Genomic DNA, 15,405 nt, shown 5'->3' with positions numbered 1-15,405 from the left:
TGGTAAACTGCCAACGTCCGATTCTTTCTTGTCGGCTATTGTTCTCTACTTGTGATCGCTCGGTATGCTTTTTTTTTACTAGAAAATGATTGACTTATTGTTGAATTTCATTGTATTGTTTTTAAGGACTGTGTGCTCTGTTATTTGCAATCAGTAACTCAGAAGTTACTGCTAATTGATCACCCTTTTGATGTTTATGTACTTCCTTACTATTTTGTACTTTTAACATGACATGACTTTGTAACTAATCATACGTTCACTGCACTGTAACCACTCCTGCTTTGACAACGATGCGCTGCTGTAAGTATCGAATAAAAATTTTATAAAATAACATAATTGCGGCATTTTCAGCGTCGGACGTCGCAGTTGTGGCGGCGGCATCCCGGTACAAAAATGCCGGTCTCCTCCGCCACCCCTGCGTGCCGCGACAACGTTGTTCTGTGCGTAAAACGTGCTGCAAGACCTCGGTGCAGCACCGCCAGACTGCGCTCGATCTGCACGAGTTCAATTAGAAGATCGGCGTCGCAATGTTCCCGGTGTGTCCTGGCAAGCGGGCGAATCGCGAAGTTCGTAATGCAGTTACACGCCCAAGAACTCTTCGAAAAACCTCTCGTGGCTGCGCGTGTCGGTTGCTAGGGAATTTCCGCCGCGGGGCGAGCGCAACGCTATCGAAACTGGCGAAACGTACTGCAGAGCATTGATTTCCGCCAGCAAATAGTTCAATGATTTTACCATACATAACGGGATTTCTTCTCTTGGGTTTTTTTTTTTTTTTTGATTGAGCAATAAATGAAGACGTTTTGCGCCTTGGAAATAAACAAAACGACGTTATCTGAACGGTTGCAAGTACGTTATTGTGGATCGCTTTTACGTCTCTTCGATTTCTATCGAAGCCTCCGCCTTTCATTTCGGTAGCCCGCTGCCGAGGGCAGTAACCGAGGGCGCGTTTACGACTGACCCGTGCGCAAAACTCGCGCACTTACAAAATATGCTGAGTGAGCTTTTCGCATAGCATACACAGCGTTGCACCTGAAAATGAGTAATAGGAGCGAGGGGCATCGTATTACAGCGAAAGCTGCTACGAGATCACAACTCGGGTCACGCGCAGTTGTCTGCCGCGGCCGATGTCCGTAACCACATCGCACGAAATTAGAGAAAAAAAAAGAACCTAGCACCAAAGACACAGTAGGGCTCGAAACCCGGGTCTGCTGGGTGCCAGCCCAGTATTCTGCCACTGAGCTACGCTGGTGCTTGTGACTTGTTGGCAAACTTGCCTTAGGCAGGCTTGATGTCGGAAAAGCAATCGCGTTAATACGACTTCTAAAGCGTTTTGAAACAGCGAAAGGACCACCAGTCGTCGCACAATGCGAATAGCGTAACGAGTGGGCCGTCTAATGCTCTAACCCATTACAAAAGCTTTTTTTCTTGTTCCCCTATTAACTGTGGTGCGTACCCACTTCAGGCATGATTTCCCATCGTCGTCATCCACTGCAAGAACAATTGTCACAAAATTCCTTGCAATCGTTCAGCGGCTACCATGCTTCTTAGAAGAATGACGAAAAATAGCATAGCGAATGCCGGCCTACTACCCAAAGGTTTATTATTGATGCCCTAGCGGGTATCAAGCAAATGTGCTTGCAGTAGTTGTACCCAATGTAAAGACTCTGAAAGGCCGCTCTTCTGGCTTTCAATATGACTGTGCTGCGCCTTCCGCGCAGGCGTGGCGTTTTTCTAAACGAGCGCCCACGCGAGGCGGTTCTCCTGACGATCGCGGCAAGCCTGAAAGGATGTTACAACGCGACACCGAGAAAGTAGCGCCACTCCCGGGGGGCAAAAGGTCCTTCGTGGGATGAATGGAGCCTACACGCCCATGCGCTTCTTCCACGGATGGGCGGATGCATTTCGACCTGCTGCGGCGGCTTGTATTATTGTTTGTTGGCCTGTGCCACTCCGCTGCGACGTCTGTTTCGCGAAACGGGCTAGCTCGTTTTCTCGGGTCGATGCACCGTACGTGACGCTGGCACTGCCTGGCGTGCATTCCTCCCTGGAACTCACCTCGGGTGCAGCTCTCTGCTCTATCCGGGGGGACTTTCGATATTCTTCGCCTTCTTTCCTTGTTTCGTATACGTCTTTTCGTTTTTTTTTTCTTCTTACTGCTCGCTAGCCCTTGCGAATGTGCTCCTATTTAAAACGTAGCTCGAAAAACAAACAACTCTCTTTTTTTGCCCTTACTTGCCGTCACGATACTTCCTGTTCACTTGGTAATCAGTAAATTTAAAACTCACCATTTTCTTTCGTTCACTCTTTCTGTAGGAGGAAGACCAGATGGGGAGTGCACCCTAAGCAATTCGTACCGCAACACTATTTTAGAACTTTTCTTTTTTTTAATTTCATGCGTCATTTTGTAGTTTGCTTTATCTCTAGACGACGCGCGTGTTGCGAAGTAAATAGTCACGAGTCTGCGTTTTGCATTAGCAGTGTATACAAAAGGAAGCTTCTGCGGCTTGTCACTTCAACGAGAACGGTCAATGCCCTTACCCGCGCTCAAGTCCAGACTTGCTTCTTCAGACTGTATTCGATAAGCAAAAGTATGAAATGTTATGTATGCACATCGACGATGGCCAAGAGAGATAATTAATTGCGTATGTAATTTGTTCATTTCAATATACAGATACATGCAACGTTAGAGACCATTCTCATGGCTGGTCAAGCCCTTTAGAGGCTTTTTGACCACGGCCCTCAGCATCCCGAATGTTGAAATAAATAAAGTTCAAAGTTCAAAGTTCAAAGTCAATGACATCAATTATATCCGCTTTAGTTAGGCGTAGGTTAGTCATGTGACTCATGTCTATGACATGATTCCACAGGAAAATGCCGAGCTGTTTTTCATCAAATGTGCAAGTACGCAATATATATATATATATATATATATATATATATATATATATATATATATATATATATATATATATCAACGAAAAAATCTCAAAACAGATTCGAGACGACGTGCGACAAGATTGATTGGAACTCTGTATTGAGCAATAAAATATTAAAATTTTATATCTTTGCACTTATTCAGCCATACTAAAGTGAATTAACGACATCGATGTATCATGAAGCGCTCCGCTGTGAAGTATAACGCTTACTTGTGAACACGAATTTCGAAAAGAAAAAAACGCAAGACATCGGAAGCTTCAGCAACTGCTCGATGACACGTAACACCGCATATAAAACGTCCTTGCTTCGTGAGCCCTATAACAGGCGTCGTGCGCAGAGTCGCGTTGTCATTCCTGTGGTGTGTGTGTGTTTACGAGTCTGTGCGCTTCGTACTTTCAATTTTTATAGCTCCCTTATTTTTGCAAATTATTTGTAACATTTCAAGATTACAAACTGAGGTTCCGTATACTCTGCACCGTCGTAGGCCTCTAGTTTAACTATTCAATGCATAACCAATTATACCCGGATTAGTTAGGCGGTGGTAAGTAATACCGATTACACGCTTGAATAGGACAATCGAATTCAGCGCCCAAGCTTAAGTATCATCTTAAGTACTAATCTTTTTTCGCGAAACGAGCCTGTACACACTGTTAACGCAATCAACCACGACGCAACCGTAATAAGACAGCGCAATAAAGCGTGCCAATGCGCAGCCTCCGGTTTCGCTGCACCCAATTAAGGAGGCAGATCGCGTCGCTCGTAAATTCCGTGCCCGGATTTTTCTTCGCATATTCGACAACGGCGTATACTCACATCGAGCGTAGTTAGGTGCGCCGTAAATTTTTGCGGGATGTGCCCTTTTGGCGTGGTGCACTGCAGGTGCCGCCTGCCTGATATGCGGCAGCCGCATATCAAAGCCTACTCGGCCGAGATCACTCTGCTTTCTCTTTCATTCCTTTCTTTTTGCTATTTATTTTCGTTCTGTCAGAGAATCTGAAGTGTTGGAGTATATGGAGCGTCCGCCCACGCCACTGCACTCAATTTATGCCCCCCGCCGAGAAAGAGCGCACACATTCTCGGCCCAGCATGCCGCTCCATAAAGCTGCTCCATCGCATTGGCAGCGGAACCCCCAGAACGCCCTGCGGAGTTTCTGGAATTTGTTCTGGTTCCTTTCTCGGACAAAGAAGCGTTCACCTTCGCGCGTGTATACGACTTTCGCGATGCGTGACTGCACCGCATTATTCCGTTTGTCGACACCAACCTTCTTCTTCTTCCACAACTTGCCTTCGTTTCTCAGTGCGGCTATCAATTTTCTTCCTCTTCCTCGTCGTCATTTTGTACTTATTTGCTCAAACAAACAAAGGAGTCAGTACTACTACTACTATATACTACTACTTTTATTCTGCTGACGCAGCTAATAGTGTTGAACGTACTCTATAACAGAAATAAACGCTCCAAGGTGTATTTGCCTTTTTTTTTTCCTCGCGCAAGTGGGCGCCGATTTCATTCCCGTCATTCCCGAATCGCCGCACCGCTCTCGTCGGCGAAGATTATAAAATAACTCTCGACTGCTTTCCCGGATTTTCGTCCTGCTGAGTCAAAACCAAATAAAAGATCCGAAGATTCTCTTTCGTCTTCTCTTTGTTTTTAATTCTTCTATTTTCTTTTCCTGCACCTTTTCCCTCTTTTTTTATTTTGTAACATAGATTACCCTTAAGGCATAATGTTTTGTGTCTGTATGCGTATTCCCGCTTACTTAACTGCACTTTCAGCTTTTTCACTCATAAAGGTAAATCCCAACCAATTCGTTCACTTTGTTCACTGCACCACCGAATAACTTCACACTCTGATTTCGCTGACGTCGCTGCTTTTACATGGGGGGCGTCCGTCGTATGGAACTGTAGAATGAAAATTAAACTATTTCAATAAAAATCGCTTTAGGGCCTCCCAGTAGCTCCGTAGGGCGCTGATATTTCATTCACGTTCAAATGCCAAAGGCCCATTCGACTTTGCACGCCTAATTGTGCGTTGACTGAAGTGCCAAACTTCGAACTTTTCATGTTGAATTCTTATTTTGATTGTACGACGAAAGTGTAACGGGAGACGGAAGTTCTTTCGAGTTAAGCGGCTCACAAAATGTTTCGAGTTTGTTTGTTTGTGCGTGTGTGTGTGTGTGTGTGTGTGTGTGTGTGTGTGTGTGTGTGTGTGTGTGTGTGTGTGTGTGTGTGTGTGTGTGTGTGTTGGTATTCGCGCGTGTGATTAGTATCCATGCGCGCTTTTCTTCATGCTTATAAACGAGTTTGAAGTCCCTGCCATCGAAGCGATGAATCAGTGAAACATCGATAAGATAATGAAAAAGATGTGTAATCAGTATATGATCTGGTAGAGCACCAGGAACACAAAAACAAAACTGGCAATAGACTTTATGACAAAATAATAAGTCATCATGCAAGCATCCCCGAGCTACGCTCGTGCGGGTAGAAACGTATACAGGCAAGGTCCAGAATTTAAATTATTATCGCGGTGAAGCGCTATTTTTTAAAGGTTTTCTGTGTTTCTTGGAAAAGCGACTGTTTCTCGAAACTTTACACATTAATGCACTTGTGAACACGGCAACAATGTCATGATCTGGTTCGTGTATTTTTGCTTTCTTCTTTCGTCTACTCGCAAATTTATTCCCGAACAAGCCTACCGTAAGTAAGAGACAAGCATGGCTGAATGCTTCTGCGTCGCTGGAAAACTAAATCAAGTGCCTCAGAAATATCAGATTTCTCTTTTTTTTCTAAAATATATGTCTTTCTTTTACTTCTTCTTTAAATCTACTTTCGCAAACTTTCACCGCATGAGTATATTGCGTTTATGAAAGGATTTTCCCTTGGTGGCGCAGTTTTACGTTGCTTCATCGTGGTTCAGAATGGACGTTAAAAGAAAGAAAGAAAGAAAGAAAGAAAGAAAGAAAGAAGGAAGGAAAGAAAGAAAGAAAGAATGAAAGAAAGAAAGAAAGAGAGAAAGAAAGAAAGAAAGAAAGAAAGAAATGATTCTGGACCAAAGAGCTTGCACAACTTACGTCCTTCACCACTTTGAGAAATACTGGAAACGAGAAGCAGTCGCGAAATTCGCCATCCGTAATACGTATTTGCTCTTCAGGACGCTGACCCCCTGTAATAAGGTTACATAACGTTTATGAGACTACAGCGCCCGTGGATATCATTGCGCCGTTACACGGCGCCAACCAACGAACTGAAGACGATGCCTTATCAATTTAGCGTTTCGGCTGGTATACACTGCTGCAAACCTTTCATGGCGAATACCTTAGCTGTAATTCCTCCGCAATGGTCGAATCATTCGTAAATGAGAAGATGACGTAGTTTGAGATGCTGCTGAACAGCTTCGCCATCACATATGAAGCAGCCTTTTTTTTTTACATGCACGGTTTGTCGCAGGGCGTATATTCGCATTTATAAGGAAACGTACGGCAGTATGACGCTTCCCACGTAGTCCATCGCGTAGTCTGCGGTAGAATCGAATGAGATAGATTTGAATTTAACACTGAAAGTCACATCTTAACAAGAAAATTGACAAAAAAGATCTGCACATCCATCGTACTTTGGGAGTCGATGTTATCCTAAGCATGCGGGTGGAAGGTAACTGTGTTGTAATTTTTTTTAGCCAAACGCTTTAAAGATGTGTGCAAACGCAGGCAGATACATACGTTAAACAGCCGCATATTTTTATATAACCAGTTCTTCACATTTGCGTTACGATTCTAACAGCAACATTGATATTAGCAACACCGGAAACAGTAAGCTGATATGAGGCGCTGCTGCTCGCGAGGATGGTAGCCCTGGAAACTGCTACATGATTCAACATTTGTGGTTGGCGCCTAACTACAACCGATGGTAATTAGACGTGACGACTTTATCACGCGAACACATAAGCCCACTAGTATAAGTTCTGCAAGTATTGTTTCTGTTGCGGCTGGCAGGCTTGTATGTACCGCTGTTAAAAAGAGGACGAAGACGAGCTTGCGGAAAATACGATAAAGTCGTATTGCCGGTGGTGGATCCAGCCTGACGTTGGTTTCAGTTACAGTATAACGTGACAATATGTAATGTTTGTGTACAATCGGATAGCCAGACTTTGCACTTAACACTGAAAACAACAATGTAACAACACAAGTGACAGCAAAAAACTTGCCTCGGAGTTGGGTGATATGACGCAACAACAGCGAACGTATTAGCACAACCCATCAGAGCCACGATAGAAGCGTGACCCGAGGAGTCACCCACTCCTTCGTTAAACTTTCTCACGTACACACATTACATACCCCCCCCCCCTCCCCACAAAAACCTGCTGGTTTCTTACAATAAAGTTTATTCCTCCTCCTCCTCCTCTTTGCGTATTACAAGCATGATTGGCGTCTGTCTATCTATCTATCTATCTATCTATCTATCTATCTATCTATCTATCTATCTATCTATCTATCTATCTATCTATCTATCTATCTATCTGTCTGTCTGTCTGTCTGTATGTCTGTTTATCTATCTATCTATCTATTTATCTATCTATCTATCTATCTATCTATCTATCTATTCAGCCGCTTACGTCTGGCTGCTCTCTTAACCACCCCCTTAACATGGGGTAAACCAAAATTAGTATGGGAGGGCGAGATGGTTTGACGAAAAATTTCGGGACGCTTATGCTCTTAACCTTCGCCCATAGGACTCTTAAGCTTCGCCCATAAGAGTTGAACGTGATAGTACGCACTGTTCCTAGTGCGTACTTCAAACACTTAGGCTGTGTTCCAATTCTTAGACAGCACGTATACAGTCTACGCAAACTGCTTAGAAGACAGCACCGAGCCCATGCTGTCCGAGAATTGGAACACTTCTGAACGGCTTTTACGCGATGATGCGCCACCTCACGTCGAGAAGAAAAGGCTAAAGTAGACAAACGTAACAGTTGTCTTTTCTGGCTTATTTCGTGTTGAAATCAAAACGAAATAAACGTTACTCACATTGAACGTCTGGGAAAGCGTCTGCTTGTGTGCAGACGACTATTCTGGCGAGATTTGATCTATATGAGCGATTCGCTGAGCCGCCGTCTTGTTTAGACAGCAAAGTCGCCTGCATCGTATTTGTCTACGATGCGGTCTTCTCGGAGCTCTCTATTTTGCCGGCTACGTGAGAATTGGAATGGGACTTAATATGGCTGCCGTCCATTTAGCTGTCTATTTATTTAGCTGTCTACGGTGAGTATTGGAACACACCCATAGTGTATGAAATTTTTTCAAACTTTCTGTGCACCCACTACGTGGTCTTAAAGGTGCGGTAGCGTGAGTGCCTTTTGTAGTGAGTGACTGATTTTAATCTATGAATACATGCAAATACCATGTTTTGGCGCCCGATGGTAATGTAAGCTTGTACCACACATTATTACGGCAATATTTTATGTTGTATTGGGAAGCATGTATACTGGACGTGTATGTTTGAAAAGCATGACAGTTACTTTCACTGTGTTTCTAAGCATAGGGAGTTATTTTGATGGTGCTAACAGGCCAAAACGTGGCTGTGTGGCAGAACACCCGCTTGTCATACAACCGACGTGACTTCGATTGCCACTCAAGCCCGTAATTTCTTATTAATTATTTTATTTGCATCTTTCACAATTTTCGGGTCATGCAAAGATGCTCAAATTTTGGTCATACAAAGAGTAATGATGATGATTTTTAGCTCAAAACCAACGATGCCCCCGTCGATGCCGACGCCGGAAGTTCTGCGAAACGAGCTCTTTAACCCTATCGCGTTTATGCAACTCGCCGGTCATGACATGAATAATGTCACAACCCCGTCGCGTACGTCGTCAAACGCTTTCCCTCGACAGTGGCACATACTCGGCCGCAGGTATGTGCCACTAGTATGCAGGCATGTGACACAGGTGGTTGACCCTTCATATCTGCCCATGAACGGCGAGAACACGCAAGGGTAATTTTAATGTGTGATCGTTGAAAAAAAAAAGCTGATATTGAGCTGAGTTGACGAGCCGAGCGTGAAAAAAAGAAGTGTCATAGTCCCAGCAGAAATCGAACCCCAGCATTCTGCGTGGCAACCAGCTACTCCACCAAAGAGCAGCGCCAGATCTCGCAGCTACTCTACCAAAAAACAGTGCCCGATTTCGCAACTAGGTCGGTCGGCCCTATAGAACTTCGCCCATAAAAACTAGGATCGGCACCGTTGACCCAACGAACGCAAAGAATACATATCATGGTCCCGGCAGGAATAGAACCCCATGCATGCTGCGCGGCAATCGAGTAGTCAACCACAAAGCCCCGCCAGGTCTCGGAACTGCTTTTCATGTAGATTGTAATGTTCGTGAAACGCCAATTGTGGTTGCAGTGTGCTGGCTACCCAATTTTATAAACATTACACGTATACTCCTTTAATACAACCGTCACGTCGAGTAAACCACAACTGTATCGAAGCGTTACGCAGTGAAGACCATTCATATAGCAGTTTCTAGGGCCGAAATCCTCGCTGGCACAAGCACTACATAACAGTTTACCGCTTGTGCGCGTTGCTAATAGCCATTTTGCGATTGGCATCATTACGCAACAGTACAAGTGCGATTATTTAACGTATATTTATGTGCGCAACAGTTGTACATATCTTTAGCGTCATTTCGTGACGTTTCGCTCAATTGAAATATTACGGCACAGTCACATTTCATCCGCATGCTTCGCATAACATCGATTCCCAAGGTACGTGGGATCTGTCGAGTTTTTTCGTAGTATTATGTACTGTTTTAATGTATAACATTGTGGTATTAAATGACCCGTCTGTACTTCTTTTTATTCTGAGGCGATTACAGTCAATGTTTTTGGCATGCATTTGTTGCTTCGCGCATGCTACGTTTTTTGTTTTGCTTTTAACCTATGTTTCACTCGTACTTTCTCTGTCACTCGAATACCTTGCAATTACCCCATTCAATTTCGGGAATCTATAGCATATACGGCATCTCTTGTTTCCTGTGCTGGACAGCGTGTAAAATTTAACCACGTCATGCTCTTCTTACAGAATGCTCCGATAACGAGTCTGTAAGGTGTTGCATAAATAAGCATGTAAATAATTAAATAATTAAAACTAGCAGTTACGTGTGGGAATACAACCGATGAACGATGCTCCTTAGAAATGGGGCGCGAACGACAACGCGCCTGATCTCGCCGCTACATTTCATGAAAGCGGTAGTGTGGGGAGCGGATGGGGAGAGCGTTTGCTGCTCTTGGTGGCGGACACGACTAAACGAGGGCGTGTGCTGTGCGCGCGGCGCGGCGCCGCCCGCTGCGCCTGCGCTCGCCGAGTGAGCGCACCTATTGTATCGCTCGCTGCACTTGCCCTGCGCAGGGAGCTTCGACGGCGACGGCGGGTTGCGGGCCTAAGGAGCATCGCGCCTAATTAACACTCTAATAAACAAATAAATAAATTCGTTGATAATAATACACATGGAATCTTTTGCAACTTGTTTATCCCCTGTTCTTCTCGATCGCAGAGTCCCGGTAGCTCATCGAGTGACTTGGGCGCACGGCTGGGCTGCGCGCTGGCGTCGCAGCTGCACCTGAAGCCGCCCTCGCAGTTCCTGTCCACTTCGACCGCGGGCGGCCGCGGCCCGCTTTCGTCGGCGCTCTCGCAGAGGCTGTCGCGCGCCGTCGCCGGCGCGGCGAGTAGCAGCAGCGTTCTGTGGGACAAGTCCACCTCGCTGCCCAGCATCGCCGTCCAGAGGGTCGGCCTGCTGCACCACGCGTCCTCGGGCAGCACGGCCAGCACGAGCGCGGCCGCGTCGTCGCGCCTGTCGTCGGCAACACGCTGCTCCTTAACGGCGACGGCCGCCGCCGCCGGCGCGGCAAACGCGACGCCGGCGTCGCAGCCGGCGTCCTGCGGCGCGGCGCTGCCGCCCGTCTCGGCAGCGGTATCCTCCTCTTGCTCCTCATCCTCAATGCACAGGTGAGCCGAAAAGCAGTGCCAATATATATATATATATATATATATATATATATATATATATATATATATATATATATATATATATATATATATATATATATATATATATATATATATATATATATATATATATATATATATATTGTGCGTGTGTGTCGTTTATGTATAAAATATTTTAGTAGGTGATATTACACCTTTTCTATATCCGCAATACTTTATTATATGCGGTCTGTATAAAGGTGATTAATTTGCAGGTATAGAGCGACGACGAGCATGCTAAAAAGTTGATTAAAGCCTTCTGCTATACAAAAGTTGATAATTTATTCAAACCTAAGAGCAGTGCACAAAAAAGGGCAAACCGCATAACGTGTTCATTCCATCATGTGAATGCTACATCTTCTTATGCAAATTCCTAATCTCGAGTTAACAAAGATTATTGAGAAGCATGTAGAGAGCGATAGGCGCATAAGCCGTAAGCGAGGGAGACAAGCAGATGGCGTTGTTCAATAAAGCGAGGACGGGGAGCAACGGGGATTCTAGTCGGCATTAACAGAACGGAACGGAGTTAGGCTGGTTGTGTGTCATACACAGAGCAGACACGTGACGTGCAGAAGGCAGCAGCTGGTGAAATGCGAGAGGTCAGAATGGACCAGGGATGATTACGAGGTATCACAATCGTCATATGTTGAGGAAAACTGAGGCAGGTGAGAGCAATTCTGAAACGCAATAAAATTCACTTGACGAGAAAGGACATCGACTGTAACCAAATATTTTTGTTATACCTGGATTCAGAAATAGTGTGACAAAGTATTCTCTGAAAAAATAAACCTGACCTAACATCTTGGCTGGGCATGCAGTTTAAAAATTAATTAGAAATAATGCCCCGTTATCAACAGCTCGAAGCGCGAAACTATTACAGACTGAGAGCCTGGGTGCTCCCTGGACACTTCAACTCACCTTAGTGAATTACCAAATATACATTGTGAAGACTTTCTAAAGTATAGAGTGCATCAAGACTGAGTCAGATCGTTGGGAGGACGACCATTGTATGCAAGAAACGAAAAGAAACAAAATATGTAGCCTCTCCGTACAGTTTACGTTGCTGAAGTACACAAGCGTTTCGAAAGCGAGAACCCCTTTGCTGTCCAGTTCATTTCTCGACATGTTCAATATTTCGGCCCTGAGCTCCAATGATGCTTAGTTTGTCCACGACTGCTTTTTAATCGCATTAAACATGCGTGATTCACTATTTCTTTTTACAAAAAACATTGAAACTTACCTTCCCCACACTTCGCGTGCATTCGCCCTGTCGGCCAAATAATCCGAGACACTTACGAAGGTGGTATGAATGTGGTAGAAATCCAATTTTCGTAAAGTACGTGCAGTCGTGCTCACTATGACTTGCAACACGAGAGCACGTGGCCGCACGAATCAAACGCAGCGCGCGCGTGACTGGTCCTCATTTCCGCAAATAAACGATGTGCCCTCACTTGGGGATGATTTCGAAATGGGTGATAATCATTGAGCTGTGAATATTAGATCAAATTAAAGGGATTAGCGTTGTCTGAGCTCGTCAGGCCACGCGCTATTGTGTTCCAAACCATGCCTAGTGTGACTGTATACCTGACATCGTATTCGGAAAGCTTAAATCTTCTTTCACAAGGACTCTGTCTCATTGTCCAATCAACTTGATCCAACTTGAGTGGCGCCTGTTCGTGAAAATATTTCTACCGAAATATCCCGCGTGCCGACAGAAATCCTCATATGAGGCGGGCACTCGTTTCTGAATTGAATGAAACTACAAAAGTGGGCTTCTCCTCAGCAATAGTTACCGCGTGGGTGAGCTACCTTAGGCAAACAATGTTTAACGATAACCGTGCGTCACTTTCAATGCATGAGCGCCACGTGTGCAGCCCTTTCAACGAACAAAACATCTACAGACAAATCAGAGTTCGATGAACCCGCTGGAACAAGAAAAAAAATTCATCTGCGTGCTATTGACGCAATCTCGTCATTCAATGCGTTGGGCAACAACGGCAAAGAATACCGTACAATGCCTCGCACCGATGGGCAAATCACGGACACCTAATTGACAGGGTGCGCGTGCAACGTCCTCCCGCGCATGCGCCATCTAGGATGAACCCCAATCAAGAGAATACGGTCAGCGTCCGTTGTGGAGCAATAGCAGGAGCTCAATCGAATGGTGCAGACGGGTAAAAATGTATTGCCCATTCTCGCTTTTCGAATTGGGCCCTTTTGGTCCCCCTCTTTCGCAGTGGTAGCCCTTTTGTGGTTCTTGTTGTGTTTCTCCGGGTTAGTGTAACTTTTCTATTTCTTGCTCTGGCGTCAGCGTGTCTCACACGAAACCCTCTATTCCGCATCCTCCTCCTTCCCATGCGTCATTCTAAATGACTCACCAGCAATAATCACTGACATCATCACTGGCACCCACAACGGCCGTCAACGAGCTGACATGTAGCTTTGTGCCCTCCGCATCGAGCGAGTCCTCCGGTACTTCTTACTTGCGCAATGCCGATTGCACATTTTCCGTTGCATTACCTTCGCACTTGATTGATTGATTTGTGGGGTTTAACGTCCCAAAACCACCATTTGATTATGAGAGACGCCGTAGTGGAGGGCTCCGGAAATTTTGACCACCTGGGGTTCTTTAACGTGCACCCAAATCTGAGTACACGGGCCTACAACATTTCCGCCTCCATCGGAAATGCAGCCGCCGCAGCCGGGAATCGAACCCGCGACCTGCGGGTCAGCAGCCGAGTACCTTAGCCACTAGACCACCGCGGCGGGGCTTACCTTCGCACTTAAGCTAGCGAGCCATCTCGCAACACCGCCGCAGCGTCCTCCAAACTACCTAACCCACATCCATCGGTTTCCTCTGTGTCTAGGTTACCCTATACAGTCGCCCAGTCTCTCTGTAGTCGTTAATAAAAGGAAGATAATGGAACGTATCGATCAATAACTATCTGCCGACGGACTAAGTGAGCTCAGAATTGAAGTTGCCGCTGCGGCACATCCGCGGAGGGAATGGGAACTGTGCCGCAGTTAATGAGAGCTCTCCATTGATGCCAAGGATGAAGCCAGATGGCCGGGATTATATCGGTGCCCTTTCACAGTTAGCTCTAACTTTTGGGCCCCCGAAATTCATTTGCAACCGGGAGGATATTTCGGGGATCTCGCTCGTTTGGTGTGTGAATAGGAGGGTGGTGGTGTCTTTCTACGCTATATAAGCTTTGATCTTTCTCACGATTGGTCGATGCTGTACGTATACCACGCTTTTTTGCTATATACAAATGCTCCGTCGCCCAGGCTCTACGTACTGCCCACTCATCGAGCACGTGTATGAGGTCAAGCTTAGCGACGCTCGCTCAAAAGTCGGTCAAATCTTCGAAAACATAAACGGTGACGTTTTGAGTACATATATTACATGTTTTCCAAGCTCGTCATTTATTTTAGAGGGATACTTCAATGCAGAAATTTTGGTATGTATGTATGTATGTATGTATGTATGTATGTATGTATGTATGTATGTATGTATGTATGTATGTATGTATGTATGTATGTATGTATGTATGTATGTGTGTGTGTATGTATGTATGTGTGTGTGTATGTATGTATGTATGTATGTATGTATGTATGTATGTATGTATGTATGTATGTATGTATGTATGTATGTATGTATGTATGTATGTCACACGATTCAGCCACTCGACCAAATTTTAAGGGCTTGCTTGCAACACCCGGTAATCTTGAACTGGTGGCTGCGTTCATACTTGTTAACAGTGTCGGTCAAAAGGCAAATATTACGCATAAGTATAAGTAAGCATAAGATGGTGCGGTCCTTTACTAGAAAGAGACATTGATACGTAATTCTGAAGACCCTATAGTGTTTCTTAGGCTGCGCTGAAAATGTGATGTCATGCACGAAAAAAATGGCAGCACATCCACGGAGTGAATGATGGATAGTGGGGTGAAGCATTCATGCGTCCATTCGTTTTTGTTTCCGTCCATCCATGCGTGCGTCTGTGTGGCCACGCGTGCATCCATCCACCCGTCCGTGCGCCGCACGTTCATCTGTGCGTTCATCCCTGCTTTCGTCCATGCATCCGCTCCTGCGTCCGTCCATGCGTCCATCCGTCCGTGCAGCCATCCGTACGTCCGTCCATGCATCTGTCTGTGTGTCCATTCGTCCACCTATTCAACACTCCAAGTACCACCATCTCGCATCTTTTCATCATATATTCCTCATAAAGAAGCACCGCTATCCAGCGGGCATCCAAGAACTGAACGAGAGGAAACACACGCACACTTTCTTACGGCTAGCGCTTCGTGTCTACTTCCCACCTTTAACCAGTTCATGACATATACTAGTTCTCTGTATTCATGGCACTGCGACCCAACGCTTGCTAAACCTTTCTAAAACCTAGGAGGTTACGCCCAGCGAGTATAGCG

At 45.3% G+C, this 15,405-nt stretch overlaps 1 protein-coding gene across 2 annotated transcripts in view; it reads left to right on the top strand.

Annotated features, from left to right (window-relative positions):
- Nucleotides 1-15,405, top strand: part of LOC119169696 (dual specificity tyrosine-phosphorylation-regulated kinase 4-like) — a 245,065-nt gene that overhangs the window by 186,228 nt on the left and 43,432 nt on the right. For both annotated transcript variants that reach the window (XM_075886964.1, XM_075886965.1), the window contains exon 2: nt 10,484-10,935. In XM_075886964.1, the coding sequence (XP_075743079.1) occupies nt 10,484-10,935 (452 nt within the window). The remainder of the gene's footprint in view (nt 1-10,483; nt 10,936-15,405) is intronic.

Source organism: Rhipicephalus microplus, chromosome 2 (assembly GCF_043290135.1).
Source record: "Rhipicephalus microplus isolate Deutch F79 chromosome 2, USDA_Rmic, whole genome shotgun sequence".
NCBI classification, from domain to species: domain Eukaryota; kingdom Metazoa; phylum Arthropoda; class Arachnida; order Ixodida; family Ixodidae; genus Rhipicephalus; species Rhipicephalus microplus.
This window is presented reverse-complemented; position numbering and strand designations above follow the sequence as displayed.